The sequence below is a fragment of the Mus pahari genome, chromosome 4, assembly GCF_900095145.1.
Source record: "Mus pahari chromosome 4, PAHARI_EIJ_v1.1, whole genome shotgun sequence".
Classification (NCBI taxonomy): domain Eukaryota; kingdom Metazoa; phylum Chordata; class Mammalia; order Rodentia; family Muridae; genus Mus; species Mus pahari.
Genome location: NC_034593.1, coordinates 119,377,504 through 119,403,017, shown reverse-complemented (window position 1 = coordinate 119,403,017; position 25,514 = coordinate 119,377,504). Strand labels below are relative to the sequence as shown.

The following is a 25,514-nucleotide window of genomic DNA, read 5'->3' as shown; positions in this document are numbered from 1 at the left end:
GATTATAGGCCTGTGTCACCAAACCCAGTCTGTGATGTGCTGGGGACCCATCCCATGGCGTCATGCACTAGAGAGAAGTCACATATAGCCCAGGCTTAAAATAACAAAGTACTGTGGTGGCTTCTGAAGTAGAGTCACGTCCCTCCAAGTGCCATTGCAGCTGTGAGCTCTATGTCATGGGGACATGAAGCTCAAAGTTAGGATGTCCTGCTCTTAAAGCTTCACCTCAGGAAATCTTCTGTCCACCCGGATCCTGTTAACATAGAATAATATACCCATATTATAAATTTAACACAGTGACTTACTAATGATACTAAATTTAAATAACGTGGTGAATATAGATGATAGGCAAGCTGTTAGCAACCTCCTTTTGCTCTCCCAAAATGACTGTGTGTGTGTGTGTGTGTGTGTGTGTGTGTGTGTGTGTGTGTGTGTTTCTAGTGCTGAGGATTGAACCTAGGGCCTCCCACATGCTGAACAAGAGTCCTGCCCTTCAGTTCCATGCCTAGCCTCTATGTTGATATTTGCTATTTAGAGAACTTCCCTATGTGCTTATGTCTTTATAGTAGAAACAACAACAACCACAACAACAAAGCAAACCTGATAATTGTCCCTTGGTCTTTTCATTGGCTGTATCACTCACCTATTAAAATGTCATATCCTGGAGTCAGTAGTGCCGTTGAGAACAGAAACTTCCTGAGGTCACAGTCCTGACATAAATCTGCCCTGCCGTGCGTGTGATTCCTTTAGGATAAGGTATATTAACTGTGTAAATACAGCTTGAAAAATGGATCTAAGTTTAGGTGTGAGCTTTCCTGTTTCAAAGAATTTAATCTATTAAAGATAGATGCTAAACCTCCATCGGGTTTAAGATTTGCAGTTCCCTTTCTGGCCTTGGGCAACTGGCTTTGTCTTTTTTTTCTTTTTTTAAATTGAGCTTACAGTATTTCCTAGGGTAGTTGTGAGTGATTAAAACACGCACCAACAAAGTGCCCGACACGAAAGTAACCTTTGAAAACCGGTGCGTTTTCTAGCTATTTTACAGTGCGTGCTTCTGTAATGGCTTTCTGGTGACTAATGAATTTTCTTTTGTCAGGTTTGAGGAAGGTTTGGGTCTATTGAAATCTCAGTAGGAAATCTTTATTCCAGTTTCCTAAGATCTAATCTTAAGCTGTAGCGTCTCCTGCACCATAAAACTCGATATGAACATCTGCTTGTTTGTAATTTCAGTTTGTTCAAGTAGGATAAGATTTTTCTCTGATGGAGGTTTAGCATCTATCTTTAACAAATTTAAATTCTTTTAAACATTAAAGCTCACACATAAACTTAGATAAGTTTTTTAAAGCTGTATTTACACAGTGAATATACCTTATCATAAAGGAATCACATGCATGGCAGGGCAGATTTACAGGTCTAATAAACAGAACCTTTTTCAACCTTGGACTTTATGCCACATCGCCTCTATAAATGTGTTTACCCAGCTTCCCATCAGTCCTGCTGAAGGGAGGCCCTTGGGAGTGAGTGGCCTTCCAAAGTCCTACCTTAGCTTGCAACCCCGACTCTGTATCCCAGGCCCCCTTTCCCAGTTTGTTTATTGCATACCCCGTGCTAGGAATTGTTGATGTTCTGCTGTCTGTCAAGGTTGAATTCCCACTTAGCTATATGCTGTGTTATTTTAGTAATTATGTATCTCTTTGGTAACTTTACAGTTATTAAACACATTTGCCCTTCCTTATCCGAAGAGCCTAGAATCAGAAAGGTTCCTATTGGGGTGGGGGGAGTGTAAGGGTGGAGCAAGAGAGAGGTCAACCCTGCCTTTAAGGATGCTTGCTCCCTTTAAGACAACTGACATTAAGCCATGCACAAGGGCTTGTTAAATGCAGCTGCAGGGGATCTGTCGCCCTCTTGTGGCCTCTCCAGGCACCTGCACTCATGTAACATACACATTAATCAAAGCAAATTTTTTTTAATGGTTTGGAATGGGTAATTTTTTTATTTTGGACTATTAGCATATACGTGATGATGTTTCCCAGAGGGAGAATCCAGGCCTAACTCTAAATTTATTTACCCTTCTATGTACCTTACATATGCAACTGGGGTTAATTTTATACAGTCTTTTAATAGTTTCATACAGGAACCAAATGTCTGTGCATTGAACCATGAGAGTTATGGAGTCATGAGAATGCTCAAGATAATTTAGAGTTTTTTCAGCATTTCACAGTTCTTCAGATTAGGAGGAGTCAACTCCCCCAACCGTCTCGCCACACAGTATTTCTTGATGGTGAGGGATCCACAATTCTGTGGATTTGTTCCGTATGTTCAAGGTTTAGCTATTTGCAAACTTCTCTTATCAGTGGATATTGAAAATAATACTTTGTATGCTTCTTATTTCACTGGGAGGCGGGGGGCACAGTGTGTGCTTAACCCTCAACACAGAAATCAGTGAAAATGTGAAATGGCAGTCCCTTCGTGTGGTGCAGCAGCACGGACCTATGCCACTGCCAATTTTAAATTCCTATTTCAAAACTCTGTCAGAGTACAGAGAAAGCCTACTGGGATTGTTAAAGTGGGATGACTAAATGATACATAAATACAACAGTATCAAACCCTTACCTACATACCTGCCATCTTTGCCTCCTTCCTTCAAGAGCGGTAGGTCTTTGTGTTTTCTTTTCTGGTCAGTGCTGTTTTCTTCATATAAATTCCAAATATCATCTCTTAATTATTAGATTGTGAGGACAGTTTTGTCCTTTGACGTGGGGTACAAATCCAGTAGCTTGTGGTCAGACAGTAAGCCTATTTATATTAGGTTTTCAATGCTGATTATATTATAGGGTGCGTCATAAAGATGCACGTGCATTTAATTTGTAAATAGATCTTCCAGTTGGCTGTTAGGTGCGTGAGAAGTCTGGTTCCACGTGTACATGGTTTGTGTCTTTCATTAATGTCTCCATTGCTCACTTGTTTTCGTGTGCTAGATAGCTTTATGCCAGCTTGATACAAGCTAAAGTCACCTGAGAGGAGCCACCCTCAGTTAGAAAATGCCTCCATCCGATTGATCATAGGCAAGCCTATAAGAGATTTTCTTTTTCCTTTTTAAAGATTTTATTTATTTTATGTTTATGAATACACTGTAGCTGTCTTCAGACACCCCAGAAGAGGGCATCAGATTCCATTACAGATGGTTGTGAGCCACCATGTGGTTGCTGGGATTTGAACTCAGGACCTCTGGAAGAGCAGCCAGTGCTCTTAACCACTGAGCCATCTCTCCAGCCCGGGGGATTTTCTTAATAGTGATTGATGGGGGAGGGTCCAGCCCATGCGAGTAGTGTCATTCCTGATCTGGTGGTCCTGGGTTCTATAAGAAAGCTGACTGAGCTAACCATGAGGAGCAAGCAGCACCGCCCCCCCCCCCCCGTGTGGTCTCTGCATCAGTTCCTGCCTACAGAGTCACTTATCACACTTCTGTAATGTAGAAGTGTAAGCCAAATAAGCTCTTGGTTTACTGAGTAGAAGACTGTTCAGTAGTAAAAAGGACAGACATGAAATGTAGGGACCCATTATCTGATGTAGAATTTAACCAAGGATTCTAAAGTTAACAGTGCTAAGCCAAGCAGCAGTGAGATGCATCCCACGTCTCATAAAACACAGCGAAACGTGATGTAGACACCGAGAGCATATTGATACTACTCCAGTTCCTAGCACAGGATACCTTTACCATCCAAATAGAAACTGAAATTGATCAAATGTCCCTGTTGCTTCACTCCATTACTTTTTTTAAAAAAAAAAAAAATGTGTGTATAGGTGGTGAGATGCATGTACGTACCTGTACCATATGTATGCAGGTATCCACAGAGGCAAGATGAGGGTGTTGGATCTCCTGGAACTGGTGTCTCAGGTGGTGGTGAGCCACCCAGTATGGGTGCTGGCAAGCAAACTCAGGTCCTCTGCGGGAACAACAGATGCTCTTAACTGCAGAGCTCCAAGATGATCATCACTTACAACTGTGCTTCTGGGAGTGGGGCTGGAGAGACAGCTTGGTGGTTAAGACCTCTGATTGCTCTTCCAGAGGACCTGTGTTCAATCCCCGTTTTTACACAGTGAGTCACACTGTTCATAACTCCAGTTCCAAGTTATCCAGTGTTCTTTTAGCCTCGCTGGCCACCAGGAACATGCATGACACACAGGCATACATGCAAGCAAAACACCCATACATATAAAATAAAAATGTTTCTGGTATATTTTACTATAATCCCTTCCTAATTTTAAACAGTGCTTAAATTTCTGTAACATGTCCCACTTTGTAGTTAAAACATCAATAGAATCGTACCCGTGTACTTAAAACAAATCTCTGCTTCTTGCATTTGCTTTCACGAGGGCGTTATATGGGTTGGTAAAGACCTTAAACTACCTCAGTGTTATTTATCTAGGTTAAATGGTGCTCAGAGAGCTTGGCGCCAGTTTGTGGCCTGGAGTGGTAACCCAAGCAGGTGAATTTCCATCAAAGAGGAACCAGGATGGCTTTTGTCATTTTCTCAGGCGGTGATAGGAAGGGATAATTATAAGAATGAATGGGACGTAGACATCGTCTTCACAGTGAGCGCACTGAGTCTGGAGGTTGGATAACACAGATGAGTACAGTGTGTATTTAACCTTAATGAAATCCCAAAGAAAATATCAATTCCACCGCTAATGACAAGCAGTGGGTACTGGGCTCACAGGATGGCTTCTCTAGTTCCTCCCAAGGGTTCACGATCATTATTTCTGTCAAGTCCTTAGTAGTCCCCTGAGGTAGGTAGGTGACGAAGATCTTTCTCTTGGGAGAAAAGAGTGATTGGATGTTCTTCTCAACGTTCTATGTTCTAGAACTAGTTGACTGTCTTACAAAGGCCACCCATGCTGTCCTCCGATGAAGTCTCTTGGATGCACTGACCGCCAGGCTAGGAGTACATGTGGAATGTTAGATATGTTCAGTCCACTGGGTTGGAGTGGGTAGACGCCAGCCATTGCTGCTTGAGGGCCCTGGGTATCTTCCTCCGGAGGGACCCATGCTGGAGAGAGTTGCTCTTGGAATCATCTTGCTGAGGCTCCTCCTCAGGACGTTCATTCTTCCGACGACCTTTTCTAAAGGCACCGGAGAGGACACTGGTCAGGCTGGGGGAGAGAGCGCTGGTCAGGCCGGGGGAGCGCTGGCTTCTTCACTCCCTCTAGTGTCTTGGTACCTGGGGAGACTTTCACAGGGACAGGTGAGCTGCTGGAAATGGGTGACACACACACACACACACACACACACACACACACACACACATGATTGCATTCTCACAGGTAATCAAGCTTGTCTAGGCCAGAGTTCAACATCAGATGTCTTCCTTAGACCTTACTTTTTGAGATTAACAGAGCTGTTAACCTGCATCTCACTCATTCAGCTAGGCTCGCTTCCAGTGGGATCAAGCGATCACCTTTCTCCAGCGGCCATCCCCACTCCCATGTGCACGCTGGAGTTACAGGCATGCTCCACCTTGCCTGGATTTTTTAAGTGGGTACTTGGGATCCAGACCCAGGTCCTGTGCTTGCACAGCAGGTATTTAACTGAGTCATCTCCCTAGTCCCTGTGTTGTCTTTTAAAAAAAACCCTTTAATCTGGCCCTACATTCCTAAGTGTCGAAAGACATGTATAATACATTACTGTAGTTAAGCCCCTTGCCACTATAGTCATTTCGAGGAAATAGCTGGATGTGTTAAGTGTACCACTTATATTTTCATTTTTATCCATCAAATAAAGGCTTAGCTGTCACTAAATTGAATTTAACCATATTTACCTGCCGCCCCCCCCCCCCAAAAAAAGGAGGCCTTTAAAATTGGAAGAACTACGCTAAAGTTGTACAGTGTGCTCAGGGCGGAGACTAATTACAAGGTTTCAAAACTCCTCAGGTGGCTGGGCTGGTGGCCTGACTAAATGCTGCTTTCCTAAATTGGGAACAGCTGGGCCATAGTGCAGGCCAGTATAAGAGTCCCCGGCTTTCCTCCCTGCAGTAGGAAGTGTCTGCTCCTTGGAGCTTGTGTGTGGCCCTTAAAGCAAAGGTGCCTGTCCCCAGCCACAGTAGGTAAGTGCTCCAAGTGGGACCCTTTTGAGAAAACTTGTGCTGCTTGGTAGAAAATTCCGATGAGTGTATCAAGATAGAATTCAGTTTCCCGTGGCAATTTTAGGAGGTTACCCCAAGGCTACTTCTAACCCTTTCTTCCCAAATGAGACACAGCAAAGGCTTCGTGCATCTTTCCACTTTGGTAGTTTGAAGGTTGTTGACTTTGTTTATAGTGTGTATCTCTGGGGATAAGGGGATAAACTGAGGTGGTGTTATTTTAAATACATTTTAATGTGGTGAGTAAATGTGTTGCTTTTCAGCCTGTTCATAAAAGTAGTTGCTAAAGGGATCATCGTGTTTAAAGTAGAAAGTCAGAAACCAGACTGTTCTGGGAAATGCCGACAGTAACAATTCAGGGGGTTTCAATTCTTTGACCCTTTGATTTTATATTTTTGAAATGGTTTCCCACATGTTATCTTGGGCTAACCTGGCACTTAAAAGTCAGGGGTGGCTTTAAAGTCACAGTAGTCCTCCTGCCTCAGTCTCTTGAATGCTGTCATTAGAAGCGTGAGCCACTGTGTTCTGCTATCTGTTCCTTTTTCTTAGAAAAGAGCCAACATCAGGAAGGAGTGGTGCGGGCTCCCGGTGGGTTCTGGGGGATTATGACTTCATGGTTAGCAACTTGGAAAGTGTTGGAAATGTTAAGTCCCGGCTTGATTGGAAGGCATTAACTGGGAGCTGATTGATAAGTTGTTCTTATCCGTGCTGACATCAGCTCAGAGAGAGAGAAACATTCCAAGATTAAGCAATCTCGTACCTTATAAATAAATCCACTCTCGGCAGCCTTGACTGTGTTCTGAGGAGATATACCTTTGTAAAGCAGGCACCTTTGATCCCCATATTCTTACCTCGAGTATGTTTATATTTCAAATGGTTGGTAATTAGACAAGCCATTTCTGACCTCCTTTTGTCTCATTCGTAGAAGGGACAGTAACATCATCTGTGGGAAAGAGAACCAGCTTCCTTGTGGTGACTACACCGCAGATTGTTGTATGGAAGGACTAGGAACCAGCAGGCCACCGTCTACATTTCATATCAGCACGCACAATCAGCCCTAAGAGTCCATGTTGATCTCACAAGTAGAAGGATTTAAAAGAGAGAAGTTCCCACAGAAACCTTACCATCTCCTTTAGCCCTGAAGGGTGGCAGACAATGGATATAATAGAGACAGCAAAACTTGAAGGTCACTTGGAAAGTCAATCCAACGACTCCACCAACACTTACACAAGCCCCACCGAAGCTGTCGAGGAAGAGGGCAAAAATGGCAAGGGCAAACCCAAGACCTTATCCAACGGGTTACGAAAGGGTGCCAAAAAATACCCGGACTACATCCAGATTTCCATGCCCAACGACTCCAAGAACAAGTTTCCCCTGGAGTGGTGGAAAACGGGCATCGCCTTTGTGTACGCGCTCTTCAACCTCATCCTGACAACAGTCATGATCACCGTTGTGCATGAGAGGGTCCCTCCCAAGGAGCTCAGCCCTCCGCTCCCAGACAAGTTCTTTGATTACTTCGACCGGGTCAAATGGGCGTTTTCTGTATCAGAAATAAACGGGATGGTATTAGTTGGCTTGTGGATCACCCAGTGGCTCTTTCTGCGATACAAGTAAGTATTGATTTATAGGGTATCTGGGTTTGGGGTTGCTTTGAAAAGAGATGACATGTCTTTCAAAATCAGCTTTCTCCGCTTTCTCCTTTATTTAGTTATACATAGGCATTTGAGGAAAGGAGGCATAGACAGACAGAATTGCATAAATGCAGCCGCTGTTCCATAAGCATGCACTGAGCGACCGTGTATGTAAGCAGAGGGGAGGTTGCAGCAGTCCTGTGGAGGGTGACTCAGTTTGTCAATTTAAAGTACAACACATGGCTTCCCGTGATGTGAGGTCATAGCCTAAATCAAGATGCCTGGAAATGTCTTTAATCCCAACACTTGGGAGGCAAAGGTAGACGGGTCTCTGTAAGTTTGAGGTGAGCCTGGTCTACACAGAACAGTACCGAACAGCCAGGGCTACATAGTAACTTACAAAAAAAAAAAAAAAAAAAAAAAAAAAAAAGGCTGGGAAAGGCTTAATGTGTTGGCAAGTGCAGTAGAGAGCAGGCTAAGACAGTTTTAATTAATTATGGGATGGCTGGTCTGCTGTCAACAACCTGCTTTGAGTTTATATCTGCCCCAAAGTTCTTAAGCTTTCCTTTCCTTTCTTGTCCTTTTCTGGCCAGCCACAAAGTAACAAGTGTTTGTTTAAGAAGCTGAATTCGGAGCTGGTTTTAGGTGGTGTGGGTTTTCTATTTCTAAAGTAAACTTGCTCTCCCTGCTTTCTTCTTGGCACGACCAAGCGAGGAGGACATGGCCGGGTAGCCCAGCCCCTGCATTCCCCAGCCTGTTTTAAGAACAGTACTAACTAGGAAGCAGCAGGCAGGCTTCACTGCACCTTGAAGATAAGCCAAAGCTGGACGTAGCTCTGGCTTGGTAATTTCTGATCCTTGGTGTGAATTCTGACTTCTGGTCCACGAAATTGGAGGTCCACTCAGTTCCCCTTGTCCTCTCGTTTGTCACTTAGGTCTTTGCTTGCTCTCGGATCCCACGGATTAAATCCACAAAATACAAGATTGAGCCAAAATACCCACAATCTGGGGGCATTAAAAAAAAAATCTGTGAGGCGTGCAAGCTCCCTCAGGACAGCTTCAAAGTCAGACTTCAAAGTCAAGTAGAGTTCAGAGCTAATGCCACACAGCCACTTTCAGAAGAGAGTCGAGCTGGCTGTTGCTTTGTGATTAGAATTCATTTCCCAACGCCTTTCTCAAATACAACCCTGAGGCTTTCTAAACTTGCGTGGTAAACTGAAGCCACCCCTAAGCAATTTCCTTATAGTGACTCTCGCAATGTTTCTTCAATATATTTGGGCAGAACTATCTATTGCCTTTACTTACCAGAAATTAATTGCTTCTGCTCAGACCAGTGATGGCTTTCTTTATGCTAAAAGCAAGAATACATCCGTTGACCATTTGTTTTCTTTTCGGTGCCTGGAGTTGACCCTAACCACGGTAGGGCATGCATGGGCTATCCATGATTACTTTCCCTTTCAATCTGTGTGTAAAGATTGTTCATAGTCACATTCAGGTGAAGAGAGATTTAGTCTAGTGGGCAACGGGATTCCATTCTGCAGTAGAGTCGTCTTCCTGGTTTATGTGAGATCTAGCTGTTATAACTGACTTTCTGTTGCCATCTCGAGTTTACCAGGTCAAGACTCATGGTCATGGGCTGGGAATGTAGTTCAGTAGGAGCAAGTGCTTGATTCTCATGCATAAAACCCTGGGTTCAATCCCCGGCACATAAGGAAAACTAAAATTTGAGAAAGGAATGGTGGGAAAGCTATGCCCTGCCCCGCTCTGATCATTATGCACTGATGCTGAGATTTCACACTATCTGCTATACATGATATGCAATGACTACATGCCAGTTAAAAAGAAAATATCTATTGAAAAAAAAACAAAACCACCAAGGGTCACATCTGTAGGCCGTGTACTTTATACCCACTACTAAGATCACAAATAGCACTGATTTGCCCTTTCATCTTGGAAGTCAGTTTGGACCTTGTATTTTAGAAACTGGCAGGATAATTCTCATGACCTTGCTTTCGATACCCTATCCAAGTAAGAACTCCTAGCGCATCCCAGGCTCTCTCAGTCCGCCCCTTCTTTCCTTCTTGGTGCTGGTACCCAGGTCTTCACACACGCCAGGCAAGCCCTCTATCATGGCGGCAACTCTCAAGTCTCTTCCCTCTCTCTCATAAGCTATGAGGGAAAGCAGACACTGAGCAGGGCTTTTTCTGAGTAAGATGTAGAGTGAATGTTTCACCTAAGGTAATTTCTGTTCTGGGCCAGGCCCGGGACGCTGGAATGAATATATTTGACTCATAATAAGTTCTCCTTCCTTCTTGTCATTATCTAATAGCCTGGGATGCACATCAGAGCAGCACTCCTGTGGTACCTGGGCTTGAATCTCAGAGAGAATTGCTCTCACTTAACTGCTGAGTGCCTGTCCCTTTCTATACTAAGAACAAGCTGGTTAGCCAAGGATGCAGTGAATAAACACTTCCATCTAACTGTCTCCATCCTTCATCATCTTCTCCCTCACCTGGAGCCCTAGAATGTTCTCGAAATAGCTATTGGTGGCAGAGAACTAAAATAGATATTCGTACATATTTTAATTAGAAGTCCCAACCGTTACTTGAATTTGACCTTGGTCTGTGTGAGAAGCAGTCTCTTGGAGAAAACTTAAAATATCTCCTCCTCGTCTCTGAGGCTCTCTGTTACTCGAGATTCTTCTGGTCAGTGGTGGTTTGGACGCCTTGAGAACTGTGAGGGGGAGAAGCCCACGGAATGAATACACTTTATGTTCTAGAGAAGTTAAAACGAGCAACTGGGTAATGAATCCCCACTCGACCCCGCTTTCGGAGCTGGCACTTGGAGACATAACCACAGAAAGGGGGCTGTCACCGAGAGCCGAAACTGAGAGCCCACAGACCCTTTCTGCCCGCAGACGTACCCACAAGGCAGTCATGCCAGGGTTTGAAGGTCAATGGGCTCAGTTCTGAGAACAACAGCCCTAGGCCGAATGAAGATTCAGAAGAGCTCTGAGTCTCACAGTCAACTCGCTGTCTTCGTCAAAACTGCAGTGAAAGGTCTTTTTGCCTTATTTCTTGACCCATCTCTCTTTTGTTTTCCTCTTTAGTTTCATTAAATTTTATTTTAATTTTGAGATAGAGACTGGCCTTAAATTCACTATGTAGCAAGTCTTGACCTTAAACTATTGTTCCTCCGGCTTCTGTCTCCCAAATGCTAGGTGTTGGTTTAAGCAATATAAGAAATTGAATCAAGGACTTTGTATCTAAGGCAAATATTCCAGCACCTAAGCCATGTACCCAGGCCTTTTAATTTTTAGCTGGTACAAAAAACAGACAAAATTGGATTCCTTAAAGAGATATTATGTATGTACATTCATATAAGTTTTATTATGTGATGTTCAAATCGAGTTAAACATGCCTCTCTTTATACACATTTATTTTTTAGAAATAATTTCTTTTTTTAAAAGCAATTTACATTTTATGTTATTTTTTGTACACGGATGTTTTTCCTGCTTCTATCTATGCATGCCTGGTGCCCTCAAAGGCCATGGGATCCCCTGGAATTTCAGCTATAGATGGTTGTGAGCTGCCATGTGGGTACTGGGAATCAAACCTGTGGTCTCTAGAGGAGCACACAATGGCCTTAGCCACTGAGCCATCTCTCCAGCCTATTTACCATATGATGAAATATCTAAAATCCTTCCCATGTATTTTTGAGATACACAGTACACTGTTAACAGTAGCCATCTTGCTACCTGAGCCACCTCAGCACCGTGTCTTGCTCCTAACTATAACTTAGCACAGGTTGATCAACCTTCCCTCATACCCTCTCCCCAAACACACAATGTCACCCCAGTCTCTGGCAAACTCCAGTCTGTGTTCATCTTCTTCAAGACCAATGTTTTTCATTTTGGCTTAGGGCTGGAGATCCTCTGAGCTTGGTTTTCTGGGACTGCCTTCCTTAGCCTGAGGACCTCTAGCTCCGTCCAATTTGTCACCGGTGACAAGATTGGCCTCCTATTCATGTTGGGATCATATCATACAGGCTCATGACATCTTCATTATTCACCCACTTGTGGGCACTTAGGCTGTTGCCATTTCGTGGTTATTATAAACAATCCTTTAATAATGCTTCAATAAATAACAGTGCAGTCTTGTTCAGAGGAAGGCAGACGTCACTGACATGTGCACTCCCTTTTATCTTCCTTTGCCATTTAAAAAATCAATAGAGAATAAGATAATAGCGGATCAATCCCGTAGTTAACTTTGGACATGTTCAAAATACCGTTCTCTGAAGACCTATGCAGAGAGAGAAGACAGTTCATGCCTGAGTTGTCCGACTTCCTCTGCATGGTCTCAATTAAAATCGTGCTTACAGAACGAGGCTTTAATGAGGTGTCACAACACCCTGTGTATCTAATTATGTGATGTCACCTGATTCATTACATTATTCCTCCATGGCCATAGCTCACTTACACCTCTGATGTGTTCTCTAGAGGGTTTTGCTAATCGGCAAGTTGACTGAAAACAGGGAGAAGCTCATTGAATTCTCTGGCAAAGAGAGATGTTTTATTCAGAGAGGGGACTACACAGGCACTTCGTCTTCTTTCTTAAGTTTACCTTAGTCCCTTTCCAGCCCAAAATGACTTAGATATACTTTAGATTGTAAATCTTTTTTGGAGATGGGAGTCCAGTCTTACTATGGAATTATGGGATAGGTAGCTCACAGGCCTTAAAATGTAAAACTGTGGTGTATTTTTTAATTCCATTAAACATTGACTTCTATTGTATTATGAATATATTGGATCCAGGAGTGATAGCTTACACCTGTAATCCCAGCACTCAGGAGGCTGAGGCCCAAGGATCATGAGTCTGAGTACATAGTGTGGTCCAGGCTAACCCCCCAAAATAAATAATAATAACAAAATGGACAACCGGTAAACTTGTTTCTCCCCATCCCTGTGTTTTCTTTAGGTCAATAGTGGGGCGCAGATTCTTCTTTATCATGGGAACTTTATACCTATATCGCTGTATAACTATGTACGTCACTACGCTACCTGTGCCCGGAATGCACTTCCAGTGTGCTCCAAAGGTAAGTCTCTGGGTCCCACAGAGAGGAATCAGGAGAGCGATTCCAAATCACCCAGTGAACCGCACATTCTTCCATATGCTGGCATGGGAATTAGCTGCAGCCTAGCATACTCTCTAATCTGCTTTAGCTGTACATAGATATACACATAAACGTATATGTATACATCAACATTCGTTCTGTAAGGATTGTATGTATGTCCTGGCCACTGCAGTGAACAAAACACAGCCCCCCCCCCCGGGACTTATATTCTTTCGAAGAACAACAAATAATAAATTCATAATGTTTCGCATGATGGTCATTCGGGTCAGAGGAAAACAGTAGGAATTTTTCTATAGAAAGGTCAAGGAAAGAGGTTTAAAAAAAAAAAAAAAAAAAAAAAAAAAACACAAAGAAAAGAGAGAGTCCGCCCATGGAAGGGGTGAGAGCTGNAGAGGAAAACAGTAGGAATTTTTCTATAGAAAGGTAAAAAAAAAAAGATTAAAAAAAAAAAAAAAAAAAAAAAAAAAACACTTGGGCAAGAGAGAGTCCGCCCATGGAAGGGGTGAGAGCTGTAGGCCAGGAGAACAATTTATCTGTACCGGGGTCAAGCAGCAGCAGATAGTGGGAGGGTCGGCAGGTCTGGCCACAGGCTGCAAAGGTCTTCACTGCCTGGATGGTTAGGATTGTGGAATTGATGTCATTGAATTCAGGACACGTGTTGCAGGTTAGATTGACAGGATGTACTAATGCTGCGGATAGGGCTCCAAAGAGAAAAATCAAGGAGAACCCCAGACCATCACCATTGGAAGGATGGAGCAGCCGTTGCTGCTGTTGAAGCTGTCTGAGATAGAGTTACAGCTTCCTCACACAGCATCCAGTCGCAGGAGGGCCATTCTTCACCTTAGACACCCGTGCGCTCTGGTTTATGAAATGGAAACTTACAGATCATGTGCTTTCTGGACAAGGGAAGGAGGGCTAACATCAGACTTCACTGAACACTAAGCAGATGTTGAAGGAAGGGAGGCAGAGCGGTTCTAGAGAAGCCAACCATCTCCCTTACCAAACATAGGTGTGGTTTAGGAAGGCAGTCATTTCCTAAAGCCATCAAAGCACTACATGTCTGTAATTAAGACAGTATACATATTGAACTTAAACACTGGCTGGTTTTGACTGAAACTAATTTAAGACATGAGAGTTCAGAAGCTTAATGAGCATGTCTGAGCCCTCACTACTGAACACTATTACAGTGTGTTCAGTGGCGAGGTGGCCACAGCAGAGAGGGGGGCAAACCCTTCCCAGGAATGGCTGAGGTTAGCAGAGAAGGGCGACTGATTATAGAAACACAGATTAAAGGTCACCCTTCACGGAAGAGCTGCAGTTTCCCAAAGCCATGGCAGTAAGCAAGCTGTGTGGGATAGCCGTGCTGCATCACTCCTGCCAGAGCTTCCCAGACTCATCACCCTCCGAGGTCGGTGATTGGGCCCTGCCCCGAGAAGCAGGCTGCAGTTGCCTGCGACTTGGCTCTGTGAAACGGACACATGCATCTCCCTGTCTGGCTGAAGAAGCCGTGGTGATAGAGAGCAGGAGTCAACACTGCATTCTAAATTTGACCCAGCTGCTCCTTCCAAGTGCTGCTTCGCTGCCTGTGGCCACAGGGCTCTTTGGGAGCTACCGGTTTCCTGTGCTGGCAGGGCTGTTGAATATCCTTCAGAGTGAGCAGTGGCAGGTCTTTGCATGTCGGACCTCTCACCATGAGAGGCCTCTGGCTGGGAACCAGCGACTCGCACAGTTTCTCACTCACAGAGTTATCACGGTGGCATCCAGGGCTCTTGCAGTTTGGCCATCAAGGTTCTGCCTTATCTAGTTCATGATTTTGTAAAGTCCTTTGCTTATGATTTGCTGCAGACAGACAGGCACATACACACACGCACGCATGCACACATACACGCACACGCATACACACACACAAACACACAGGCTTTGGTTTACAGCCTGAATGTCTATTTTCTTCAGTGTGTTTCTAGGTGACACACGCAAACACGCGCACACATGCACACGCGCACACACACACAGGCTTTGGTTTACAGCCAGAATGTCTGTTGTCTTCAGTGTGTGTCTAGGTGACACACGCAGACACGCATGCATGCACACACACACACACACACACACACACACACACACATGCAGACACGCTTTGGTTTACAGCCAGAATGTCTGTTTTCTTCAGTGTGTGTCTAGGTGACACACGCATGCACACACACACGCACACATGCACACACACGCACACACACATGCTTTGGTTTACAGCTAGAGTGTCTGTTTTCTTCAGTGTGTGTCTAGGTGAAAGATGGCTTAGTTGTGAAATGTCATTTTTTTAAGTCATTTTATATAGCGACAGTGACGTGTTTGTTTCCCATGGAAACCTTTGGGGCTAGCTTTCCCTCCCTCACCTTGGCTAAAGACGGCCAAAGGGCTTTTGTTTTCTTCTATTTAAATCCTTTTTTCCTCTTTCATTAATTGAAAAATTTTATATATACTTATTATATGTTTTTATCTTTTATTGACAATAAATTTTCTTTTTATATAACCCCTCCTTCAACCCTCTCCAGTCCCTCACCACTTCCGCTCTCATCCGTATCCACCCCCTTCTGTCTCTCATTAGAAAATAAACATGCATCTAAGGAATAAAAATATAATATAATATGAAAAGACAAAAACAGACACATCAGAATAGGACAAAACAAACAAACAGAAGGAAAAGCACCCAAGAAAAGGCAAAAGAAACAGAAACAGACACGGAGAACCACTTGCTTGAACACTCAGTAGGGCCATCCACTCCTGGGCTGGATCACAGTAGGGCTGTCTACCCCTAGAGACTCATTTTGCTTTTACCACCTTGGCCTGCTTGAGGCCAACATTAAAGCAAAATGTCTTAGAAGCCCTCAGTCCCTCTCGATACTAATTCTGTTTCGAGTCGTTTCTGTCTAGTGCTTTACTAAGTGCCAAACAACTTAGTGTGTTTGACTCCTCACACTGGTCTCTTCGTAACCAGGTAGTGTTCTGTGATAGGTCAGGAGTATGTTTTAAATCAGGGCATTTTTTTCTGGTCCCCTCAAGGGAGATGATTTAGGCAAAGATTCTGGATCTGGTCCGTTATTGGATTGGGTGGGGCAGTATCGTACCTGCCTTGAGGCTCTCCGTAACCATCTGTGTACACCCTCCGTCACAATCACGTGTCCAGGCATGACGGTGTTTGCCCCACCTCCCACCCCACTGGTATGGTTGAACTGCCTCATGTCAGGGACCAGGGCTCAGAAGTAACAGAGCTGAGTACATTGAAGACATGTCACAAACCTGTCCCCCAGGTCACAAATGACTGCTCAGTACCTTCCGTGTGTCTCCTTCGTGTAGACCATCACGTGATGTCTTCCTGAGTACCATTCTCAGACAGCCTACATTGACTTTTCTGTATTAGGAGTCCCAGAACTGTCCGTCCATCCAGCCCTCCGTTTCTCTTCTAAGTTTTCATGCCTCATATTCTAACTTACTCTTGCTGGGTGCTTCGGTTTCACAGGAGATACATTTTAAACTCCTGCCTCACACTCTTGCCTGGCCTGTCATTGTTTCTTATAACAACATGGTGGCTTAGAGAGGCTTCTGGACCCTTGACTCCTGTGGAGAACTAAGAGTCCTTGTGGTGTGCTTTTCCAGTCAAAGTTTTGAAAGCTTTGAACCCCTAGTCTGTCACTTCCAACCCCATTTCAATTGTGAGGCGAGTTTCTTGTAACAGTGTTACCAGCAGATACCAATGGGGCTGTATGCACACCGAGCGCTAACCCCTTAACACAGGGTACTAATAGCTGCAGTTACAGCTTAGTCAGACGGTAAAGGCCCCAAATCCTCACGTCCTTCTGCCAAAGGGAAACAAAGTAGCTCTGATCTGCTTTTTAGCACATAGTGGTGAAGTCATTGGTTATTAATAATTTTAAAAGCTTTGCCCAAGGACATAACACCACGAAAACGTATTATTAGCAACATAATGAATAATTTAAAGCATGTCAATAAACCCCAACCAGCATAATGAGGAGAACCTAGTTTGAGGAGTTTCTTCTTGGAATGCTTTTTGACTTTCTATGCTACAAGGAAACTTTTTTTTTTTTTTTTTGATTTTCGAGACAGGGTTTCTCTGTATAGCTCTGGCTGTCCTGGAACTCACTTTGTAGACCAGGCTGGCCTCGAACAAGGAAACCTTTTAAACAAAGATAAACATCACAGCCTGGTGACTTTTCTAACCGAAACGTGGTTTTGAGCATCTTGTCAACTTCCCTCTGTGTCTTCTGTCACTCAGCTCAATGGAGACTCTCAGGCAAAAATACAACGGATTCTCCGGCTGATTTCCGGTGGTGGCTTGTCTATCACGGGATCACACATCCTGTGCGGAGACTTCCTCTTCAGCGGTCATACTGTTGTGCTGACCCTTACTTACTTGTTCATCAAAGAATGTAAGTAACCGTTCATTCCTCCCTGAACTGACAGCCGTGGTGTGTGGGGTCCTGGGTTCTTGACAGGGATGGGATCCCCATGCTTCTGGGATTGACAGGGGAGAGAAGGATGGAAGCACTCTGCACGCATGCACCTTGCCATTCACCTTGTCGATTGTGGATGGAAGCACTCTGCATGCATGCACTTTGCCATTTACCTAGTCACTTGTGGCCTGAAGCCTAAAGTCTTGTTGTGGTTTTTCTTCCGAGCATGTAGCATGCCCCCAAACATCTCCCTTCTTCCTTAGTACCTCTCAAGGCACAGAGTTCTTAATATCGGGACTAAGAACAGGTCAAGCATGGTATGCACGCCTTTAGTCCCAGAACTTGGGAGGGAGAGGCAGGGAGATCTTATGAGTTTAAGGCCAGCCTGGTCTATATAGTAAGTTCTAGGCTAGCCAGAGTTATGAAGTGAGACTCTGTCTCAAAATTTTTGGATGAAGTAGGAAAAAAAAATGAAAGGATAAATGTGTTGTAAAGAGACCAGTGCATTCTAAAAACAAGGACAAGAGACCTCGACTCCCTTGTGTTCTACGATGCCCAGTAGTTCATGTGTATCTCCTCAAGTTTATCCACATCCCTTGTCCTATGTCATTCCAATGTGGTCATTTCCCAGCCTCCTCTTCAGCACTAGGGCGTCTTGTAGAACATCTGTTCATATGCTTCCAGAAGCTTCTCTCCGTTGTCTTTGTCTGGCATGGACAAAAGAACTTTGGGCATTACCTAATTTACTCTTCTGTCATTGTAAGAAACCGCCATGGCCAGAGCAACTTATGAAAGACAGAGTTGAATTGAGTGAGTACAATCCATGGCCACCATGATTGGGAGCACGGTAGCAGGCTGGCATGGCAACTGGAGCAGTAGCTGAGAGCTCACATGTTGAGACCACACCCACAAAGCACAGAGAAAGCTAACAAGGTTTTTGAAACCTCAAAGCCCACCCCCAGTGACACACCTCCTCCAACAAGGCCACACCCCCTAGTCCTTCCTAAATAGCATCAGGCATTCAAACATGTGAGGGCTGTTCTCATTCAGGCCACGACAGGCACAAGCCTGCATCCGAGGGCCCCCTCCCACCTCTTGCTTTGCCCTCCTCTTTTGCTTTTTGTTAATCCAGACAGGTTGAACTCTATATCTAAAGGGTTCTTATCAACTCTGCATTAAAAGCCCCGGGGGCTTCTGCACCCATCCCTTTTGTCCATGCACACTACAGTGTGTTGGGGGATGGGCTACTTCATTTCTGCACGAGCCCCAGGGACTCCTCACTAAATGGAATGCCACAGTTCTGATATATAAGGATTAGTTATGGCAGCATGTTCTTTATGGTTCTGGTTCTAACTTTTGCCCAAAGAAGCCCCATCCACAGAAAGTCCATCTTTTTTAGGCCAGTGGTACAGTCTTCAATCTGTAAATTGTAGGAAGTGTACAGAAGATGGACATGCAGGTATTGCATGTCACCGTAAAGGCACTGTGTGCTGAAAAACCACAAAGTAGCGAAGAGAAGACATCCCAGGGACCACAGTGTCAGTTTGGTCAATATCTAAAAAGCAAGTGAAATGGCATTTAATTAGGGCTGGCTTACAGTTTCGGAGGTTTAGTCCATTATCGTCAAGGTAGAAAGCATGGTAGCATGCAGACAGGCATGGTGCTGGAGTAGCCAAGAGTTCTACATCTTGATCCAAAAGCAATGAGAGGAGACCGTGGGCTACACTGGGTGTTGCTTGAGCATATATCAGCCTCAAAGCCCTCCTCCACAGTGACACACTTCCACCTAGGCCACACCTACACCCATAAGGCCACATCACCTAATAGTGCTACTCCCTATGGGCCAAGCATACGTCTATGGTGGCCATGCCTATTCAGATCCCCACAGTGAACTTCAAATTTGGTGACTCTCTCAGATTCAAACAAGGAAGCGAAGAACAACTGAGGAACATGCTTGGCTCTCCAGCCTACACATACACACACATACACACACATGCAACACACACACACACACACACACACACACACACACACACACAGAGTAAGAGAAGTCAGTTCAAATTGTCTGATCTTACAGGATTGTCTAAGAATGGTTGACTTATTGATAAACAGGGCTTTGTTCTCATCATTCTTCCTTTCCCTTCAGAGAAGTAGAGAAGCAGGTTGTAATCAAATGTGTATACAATACAGAGAGACTATCTTCCCATGGCATGATTTTTTTTAAAGTTGTATAAGTTTACTTATGGCATGGGAAGAATTATATTTTTTTCCAATAATTGTTGATGCCAAATAAAATACCAGCTCTGTCCTACCCAGTGTAAATTCAGCCATATCCCTGGCCCTTGTTAGGAACAGGGAGCTGTGTGTTTGCCCCTGCCCTGTAGCCACCGACTGGGTCACGCTTGGCTTGTTTCCCTGAGTAAGCCCTGGCTCCGGTGGTCCCTAAATGGACTGTCTATATCACTCTCCTGCCTTCCGATCATTCTGAGCGCTTTCCTTGCTAATGCTCTTGTTGAAAGTACATTTAAATTCAGTTGGGAGAGCATGCTGGAGCAGGACCATTTCTTGGGTTAACATGAAAGGTTGAATTGCACCAATGTGCTGGCTGGAGCCTGGGTTCTTTAAAAATCGTGCCTGCGGACGTCAGCCGTGGCTGTTAATACTGTATGTCTGGCTCTATCATCAGTGGATTTTCTTAGTGCTTGCCCGCTGACCTGAGCCCATTTCATGCCAACTCCAACTCTGCCGGAAATCTCAAGCAGACAAATGAGGCCCCTTTGTTGACATTGCTTTATTGATGTTATCCCTCTAGCTAGAATGAGCACACAAACAGGATTCCCACTGGCTGGGTTGATTTCAAAATAGCTTCTCCTGGCTAGGGGTGGGTAGTCTTAGCTCTGAGGAGTCTGAAGCAGGAGGATTGTTAGTTTAAGGCTAGCCTGGGCTACATGATGAGACATTTTCTCAAAACAATAAATAGCAGCAAAAAAAAAATCTTATTCTTGGTGGATAGAGAGAAGACACTGGGTTGTGCTCTCAATGCAGCATCATATAAGTTTTTCATAGAAGAACACATGAGGGGTTCCCAGAATTCCTTGAGAAAAGCCCATTTTCAATGCCACCAGTAGTAACATAGCCATTGGTCATGTCGCTTCTGCTTGTCCATTTCAGCTCGACTTCTGGTGACCCCTGATGCAGAATAGTTCTGATGTGCCCAAACAGCTTGGGCTGTTAGTAAGTCCGCAACAGTCTACATGTAGAAAAGTAGGTCAGATTGAAACTCCAGGAGGGCTGGGGCCAGGGGAACTGAGAGTGTGTTTAACAAGACCTCCAGCATTGTCAGGATTGCCTCCATTTTCAGTGTCCTAATCAATAGCCACTGGACTGCACTGGGCCCCCTGAGCCCTCTTATGGCTTGTAAATCCTAGGATTCTGTGAGCTATCTTGGAAAACGTAGGAGCAGGGTGATGTAATTAGGGACGTCTTGGAAAACGTAGGAGCAGGGTGATGTAATTAGGGACGGATGTAATTAGGGGAACAATCAGAAATGAGAGAATACAATATAGGGATATGTTTCAACTTGGGAATGTACATAACTGTTGAGGTTTGGTTTGTCATTGTATTGCAATGCCAAATTCTATACCGGGAGGTCTAGACCTATGAGCAACTTCTCACGTTTACAAGATTTGTTGTGCAAACCTTGTTCCTTGATTTTAAAACTATTGGTTAAATAAAATTGGCTACAAGCAATTGCTGGAGGGTGAGAGGGAGGTGGGTCTGGAGTGAGCTGTGGTTGGAGGAGAGAGAGGAGAGAAAGGGAAGATGGGTGAGAGAGAAGAGGAAGCTTCCCATGAGGGAAATGGACCATGAGCCCATGGCCAGGAGAAGCAGCAAGTATCTGGGGCACACCGCTGTGGAGGCAGCCAGGCCAGTAGTTAAAAGATTAGATTAGGGGTTACCCACCAGTAATTCTCAAAGCCAAATAGAATAGTTATAAGTCTGAGTCTCATTTATTTGTAAGCTAGTTGGGGATAAGCTTAAATTGGCTGTACTACACAGAACTGGAACTGTTCTACCAAGAGCCACATTGTGTGCAAACAGTACCTGTTTAGGCCACTGCCTGCAGTTTCGGGGAGAGGGCCTTCTTCCCTTTGCTCTCCAGCCGTTCTTTTACAGTTGGGCATGTATGTCGCTATGAATGTAAACAAAGTCTAATAGGAAATTGAGTTTATTAGATCATTAATCTTCTACTGGGAGCCAGTAAAGCTTTAAAACGGAAAGAAAGTGAACAGTACCAGACTGCCGGGTAAGCAGGGGTAGGCTGTCTCCGCCATGTCTGTCACGAACGCTTACGTGAGAACTACTTGGGGTTGTGACCTTGTTAGCCCCATGCATGCCACAGTTCTCTCCCAGTTGGTCAGTAGCATGAGTTGCTCAGTAGAGTAGCCTCAGCAAGAGGCTAAACTTCTGTACATGGAGGGCCAAGAGGCCAGAGCTTTTCCACTGGAGAGCTGCACCATGCTGTCAGTGATGGTGATATAAAATTGCCCAGAATCAAATCTTGATTGCCACAGTGACATTCCCCACCACAGATACGCACATGAAGAAATAAAGGCAAGCTTAAGACGTCAAGCCATCCCTGCTCTCTAGCTCTACCCCCCCCCCCTTATTTTCATAGACCTTCTCTTCTGGCCCTTACTGTTTCTCTTGCTGGGGGTGGGGGTGGGGGCATGTTTGTGAACTAGTATGAGCCAATTCTAGCCAACCGAATAGTAATTCTATTCTTTTCCTTATTAAATAGATCATTGAAGGTGGCAAGCCCTAGAATATCTCATTGCCCATCAGCCCCCTGAGATTGACTATAATACTTGCTAACATGATCCCCCTCTGCCTTCTCTCTACCTGGGAAACTGGAGGCAGTTCATGCTGGAGTAGTCTCAACTGGGGAAACTGTAAGATGTGGCCAGTGGGAGAACATTTTCTTAGCGTGCATAAGACCTTGGATTCCGTCCCCAGTTCCCTCAGTCCGTCTGTCCGTCCATCCCTGGAATCATGCTGACTCTGTTCTCTCGCTGTGCAGATTCACCTCGTCACTTCTGGTGGTATCACCTGGTCTGCTGGTTGCTGAGCGCGGCTGGGATCATCTGCATTCTCGTAGCGCATGAACACTATACCGTTGACGTCATCATCGCTTACTATATCACAACACGGCTGTTTTGGTGGTACCATTCCATGGCCAACGAAAAGGTGAGAGCGGCGAAGATCCTCGGGTGAGGATTGTTCTTTGTGTGCTGGGACCCGCCTCGATGGACGTGTGTGTGTGTGTGTGTGTGTGTGTGTGTGTGTGTGTGTGTGTTAGATCACTTCATGGGAAGGACTGTTGTTGACACCCAGTTAAACTTACTGTCACTGCCGCTTATTTTAAAAGCAGCAGCAACAACAAAGAACTTCACAAACATACATGCCGTGTGAGGATTACAAACGCTGTAAAATTACACACAGCATGCCTTACCCATTCAGCTGGTTCAAACTAGAATTGAAAGGCTATGTACCCTAACTGAAGACTTAGGAACCCTCTCTGTAGAAGCATTAAGGGGCCGCTTGGTAATAAATGCCTCTTGGCTCACTGCTGATATTTTGGGGTGATCAGATAGGTGGCCCTACCTTTCCTTCTCCTTTCTGTTCTAGGGTGGCCCCCATTATCTACCCATTCATTCTTACAGCGCATACTTAAGTGTCACACACACACACCACACACCACACACCCTTAGTCCCATCCTAGGAAGCTTCTCATTTTTCTTGTCCTCTCCCTTCGAGCACAACTTTGCTTCATCATCTGCACCACCACCCACGGTTTTTCTAACCTTGGTAATACAGTTGATCTGTATACCATGACTGATTTATCTTAGAATAGGTTTCCCTGTGGTGGTGGTGGTGGTGGTGGTGGTGTGTGTGTGAGTAAAATCTATATGCAGTAGATCTGTCATAGCTGAGAGATCTACACAGAACCCGGGTACCCACTGACAATTGCCCTTTCTGTGGATCCCTTTATTTCTCTCCGTGGCTCAGTGGCTCACTCTGTGGTACTCTGCTTCCATTTGCCTTCTTACTCATCAATCTAGAGGCTTCCTGACATCTGAACCGCTATCTCTTGTCTTTCTCCTTGAATATGCTCAGCCTTCAGCCTTCTTTCACTCCCCCTTGGCCCTTATATCTGACCACAGCACATCCTGAAAACACTTCTGTTGAATGCCACGTCTATTCCTCAGCTGCCTCCTTAGGGAACTGCAGGCAGAGGTCTCGTGAGTCACAAAGGGCAGGACCTGGGGACCAACGTCAAGGCAGAGCTGGGGGAAAAGGCAGTAGTTACTGCCAGGGAATTTCGTCTCTGTTCACCTGCTAAGTGACCACTAAAAAATAAAAAGGCTATTTAGTTGAGAAATCTAAACCACATTCATAAACAATGCCTTATCTCCTTTTGCCACCCTTTCCAGAACTTGAAGGTCTCTTCCCAGACGAATTTCTTGTCTCGGGCTTGGTGGTTCCCCATCTTCTACTTTTTTGAGAAGAATGTGCAAGGCTCAATTCCTTGCTGCTTTTCCTGGCCGCTGTCCTGGCCCCCTGGCTGCTTCAAGTCATCGTGCAAAAAGTATTCACGGGTCCAGAAGATCGGGGAGGATAATGAAAAGTCTACCTGAGCTGCCAACCCGGCCACCGCTTTCACACCAAGAGTCCGTGCTGTAACCGAAGGCTCGGCTTTATATTTATTTTCAGAGAACTGACTGGTAAAATGAAGTGGACCAAATTTTATGCAAAAGATTGGAGCGATAAAGTATTACCTTTTGGCTTTTTTTTTTATTCATCCCAAGAAACATATATTTTCCTGTAGCTCTTCGTTCATGGATGACAAAGCCCCCACGCTCAAGTTCTGAAGAGGCGGCAAAGAACACGCCGAGCCTCTCCTGGCCTTCCTTCACACTTCCATGTTCTTTCCAGATGGCTTTTTTTTTTTCTTCCTTCAAGGTCAGAAGAGTTTGCTAACGTTTTGAATAAAATGTCTGGATATATACAGCCACTGTGTAAATACAGTCAGTTGATGGCAGCAGGTTTGCACCATGGCGCTTAGTAAGGGGCAACCAACCCACGGGTAGGTCAAGGTCAATAGAGTGATGTCTGGTATTCCCTCTCTCCTCCCCCCACCCCACCCACTATGCATGATTTTTACTCTTTTTTTTGTTTTGTTTTGTTTTTTTGGAGACAGGGTTTCTGTGTAGCCTTGGCTGTAGACTAGGCTGGCCCCGAACTCAAAAATCCGCCTTCCTCTGCCTCCTAAGTGCTGGGTTTAAAGGTGTGCGCCACCACTGCCCAGTCTCTTTTTTTTGTTTTGTTTTTGGTTTGTTTTAACTTGGTAATTTTAGTTTTTAAAGAAAAAATATTGCAAGGTCGTGTGAAAGAGACACACCCATGGATATTTTTCCCTGTGTGGGGATTTTTCCACTTTCAAGTGTGCGTGGCAAGCACGGGGCTTTTCCTGCTGTACACATTAGATGCTGCCTGCCTGGAGCGCAAGGCTTGTTAACCGCACCAGCACAGGCAGAAATCACGCGTGTGAACAAATGCTCACACAGGAGAACAAGTTTGTGCTCTCTACTAGCTTGGGCCCTGCCATGATGTGCTGTGCTGCCATTACTTATTGGACCCTAGAGAAACATTTGAGCACATTCCATGAAAACAGTTTCTTTTTATTTTAATATCGTGTATCGCAGGAAATGCAAGACGGATCCCCGAGGTTTACTGTTTCCCTGCCTTTTAGCAAGACCTTCCTGAAGCGCTCCTCAGGGCACACACCACCGCTGAGCGATTCACTTCACCCTGTGCACAGAACACACGGTGCTGCCCTTGAACATGCCCCTGGCATCAGCTCTCAACCTCAGCCACGTAGGAACGGGGGGTGGGGGGGGACAACTGTTATCTCGTGTGAAAAGATGGGTCTCTAAGATCCGGTGGATTTAAGAACATCTGATTCAGTTAGATGGTTACTCAGTGCTGGGACATCGTAGTCCTTGCCTTGATGGGTATCTACTGGAAGATTAGTTTGTGGAACTTGTAGAAAAAGTTCTAAGGATTCACAGCATGGGAGCAGAG

The 25,514-nt window shown here is 44.8% G+C and overlaps 1 protein-coding gene across 7 annotated transcripts in view; it reads left to right on the top strand.

Moving 5' to 3' along the window:
• Positions 1-24,619, top strand: part of Sgms2 (sphingomyelin synthase 2) — a 74,110-nt gene extending 49,491 nt beyond the window's left edge. For all 7 annotated transcript variants that reach the window (XM_029537862.1, XM_029537861.1, XM_021196822.2 and 4 more), the window contains 5 exons: positions 7,066-7,750; positions 12,747-12,864; positions 17,192-17,345; positions 22,450-22,616; positions 23,864-24,619. In XM_029537862.1, coding sequence (XP_029393722.1) covers positions 7,296-7,750; positions 12,747-12,864; positions 17,192-17,345; positions 22,450-22,616; positions 23,864-24,067 — 1,098 coding nt within the window. In that variant the 5' untranslated portion in view covers positions 7,066-7,295 and the 3' untranslated portion in view covers positions 24,068-24,619. The remainder of the gene's footprint in view (positions 1-7,065; positions 7,751-12,746; positions 12,865-17,191; positions 17,346-22,449; positions 22,617-23,863) is intronic.
• The last annotated feature ends 895 nt before the right edge of the window (positions 24,620-25,514 follow it).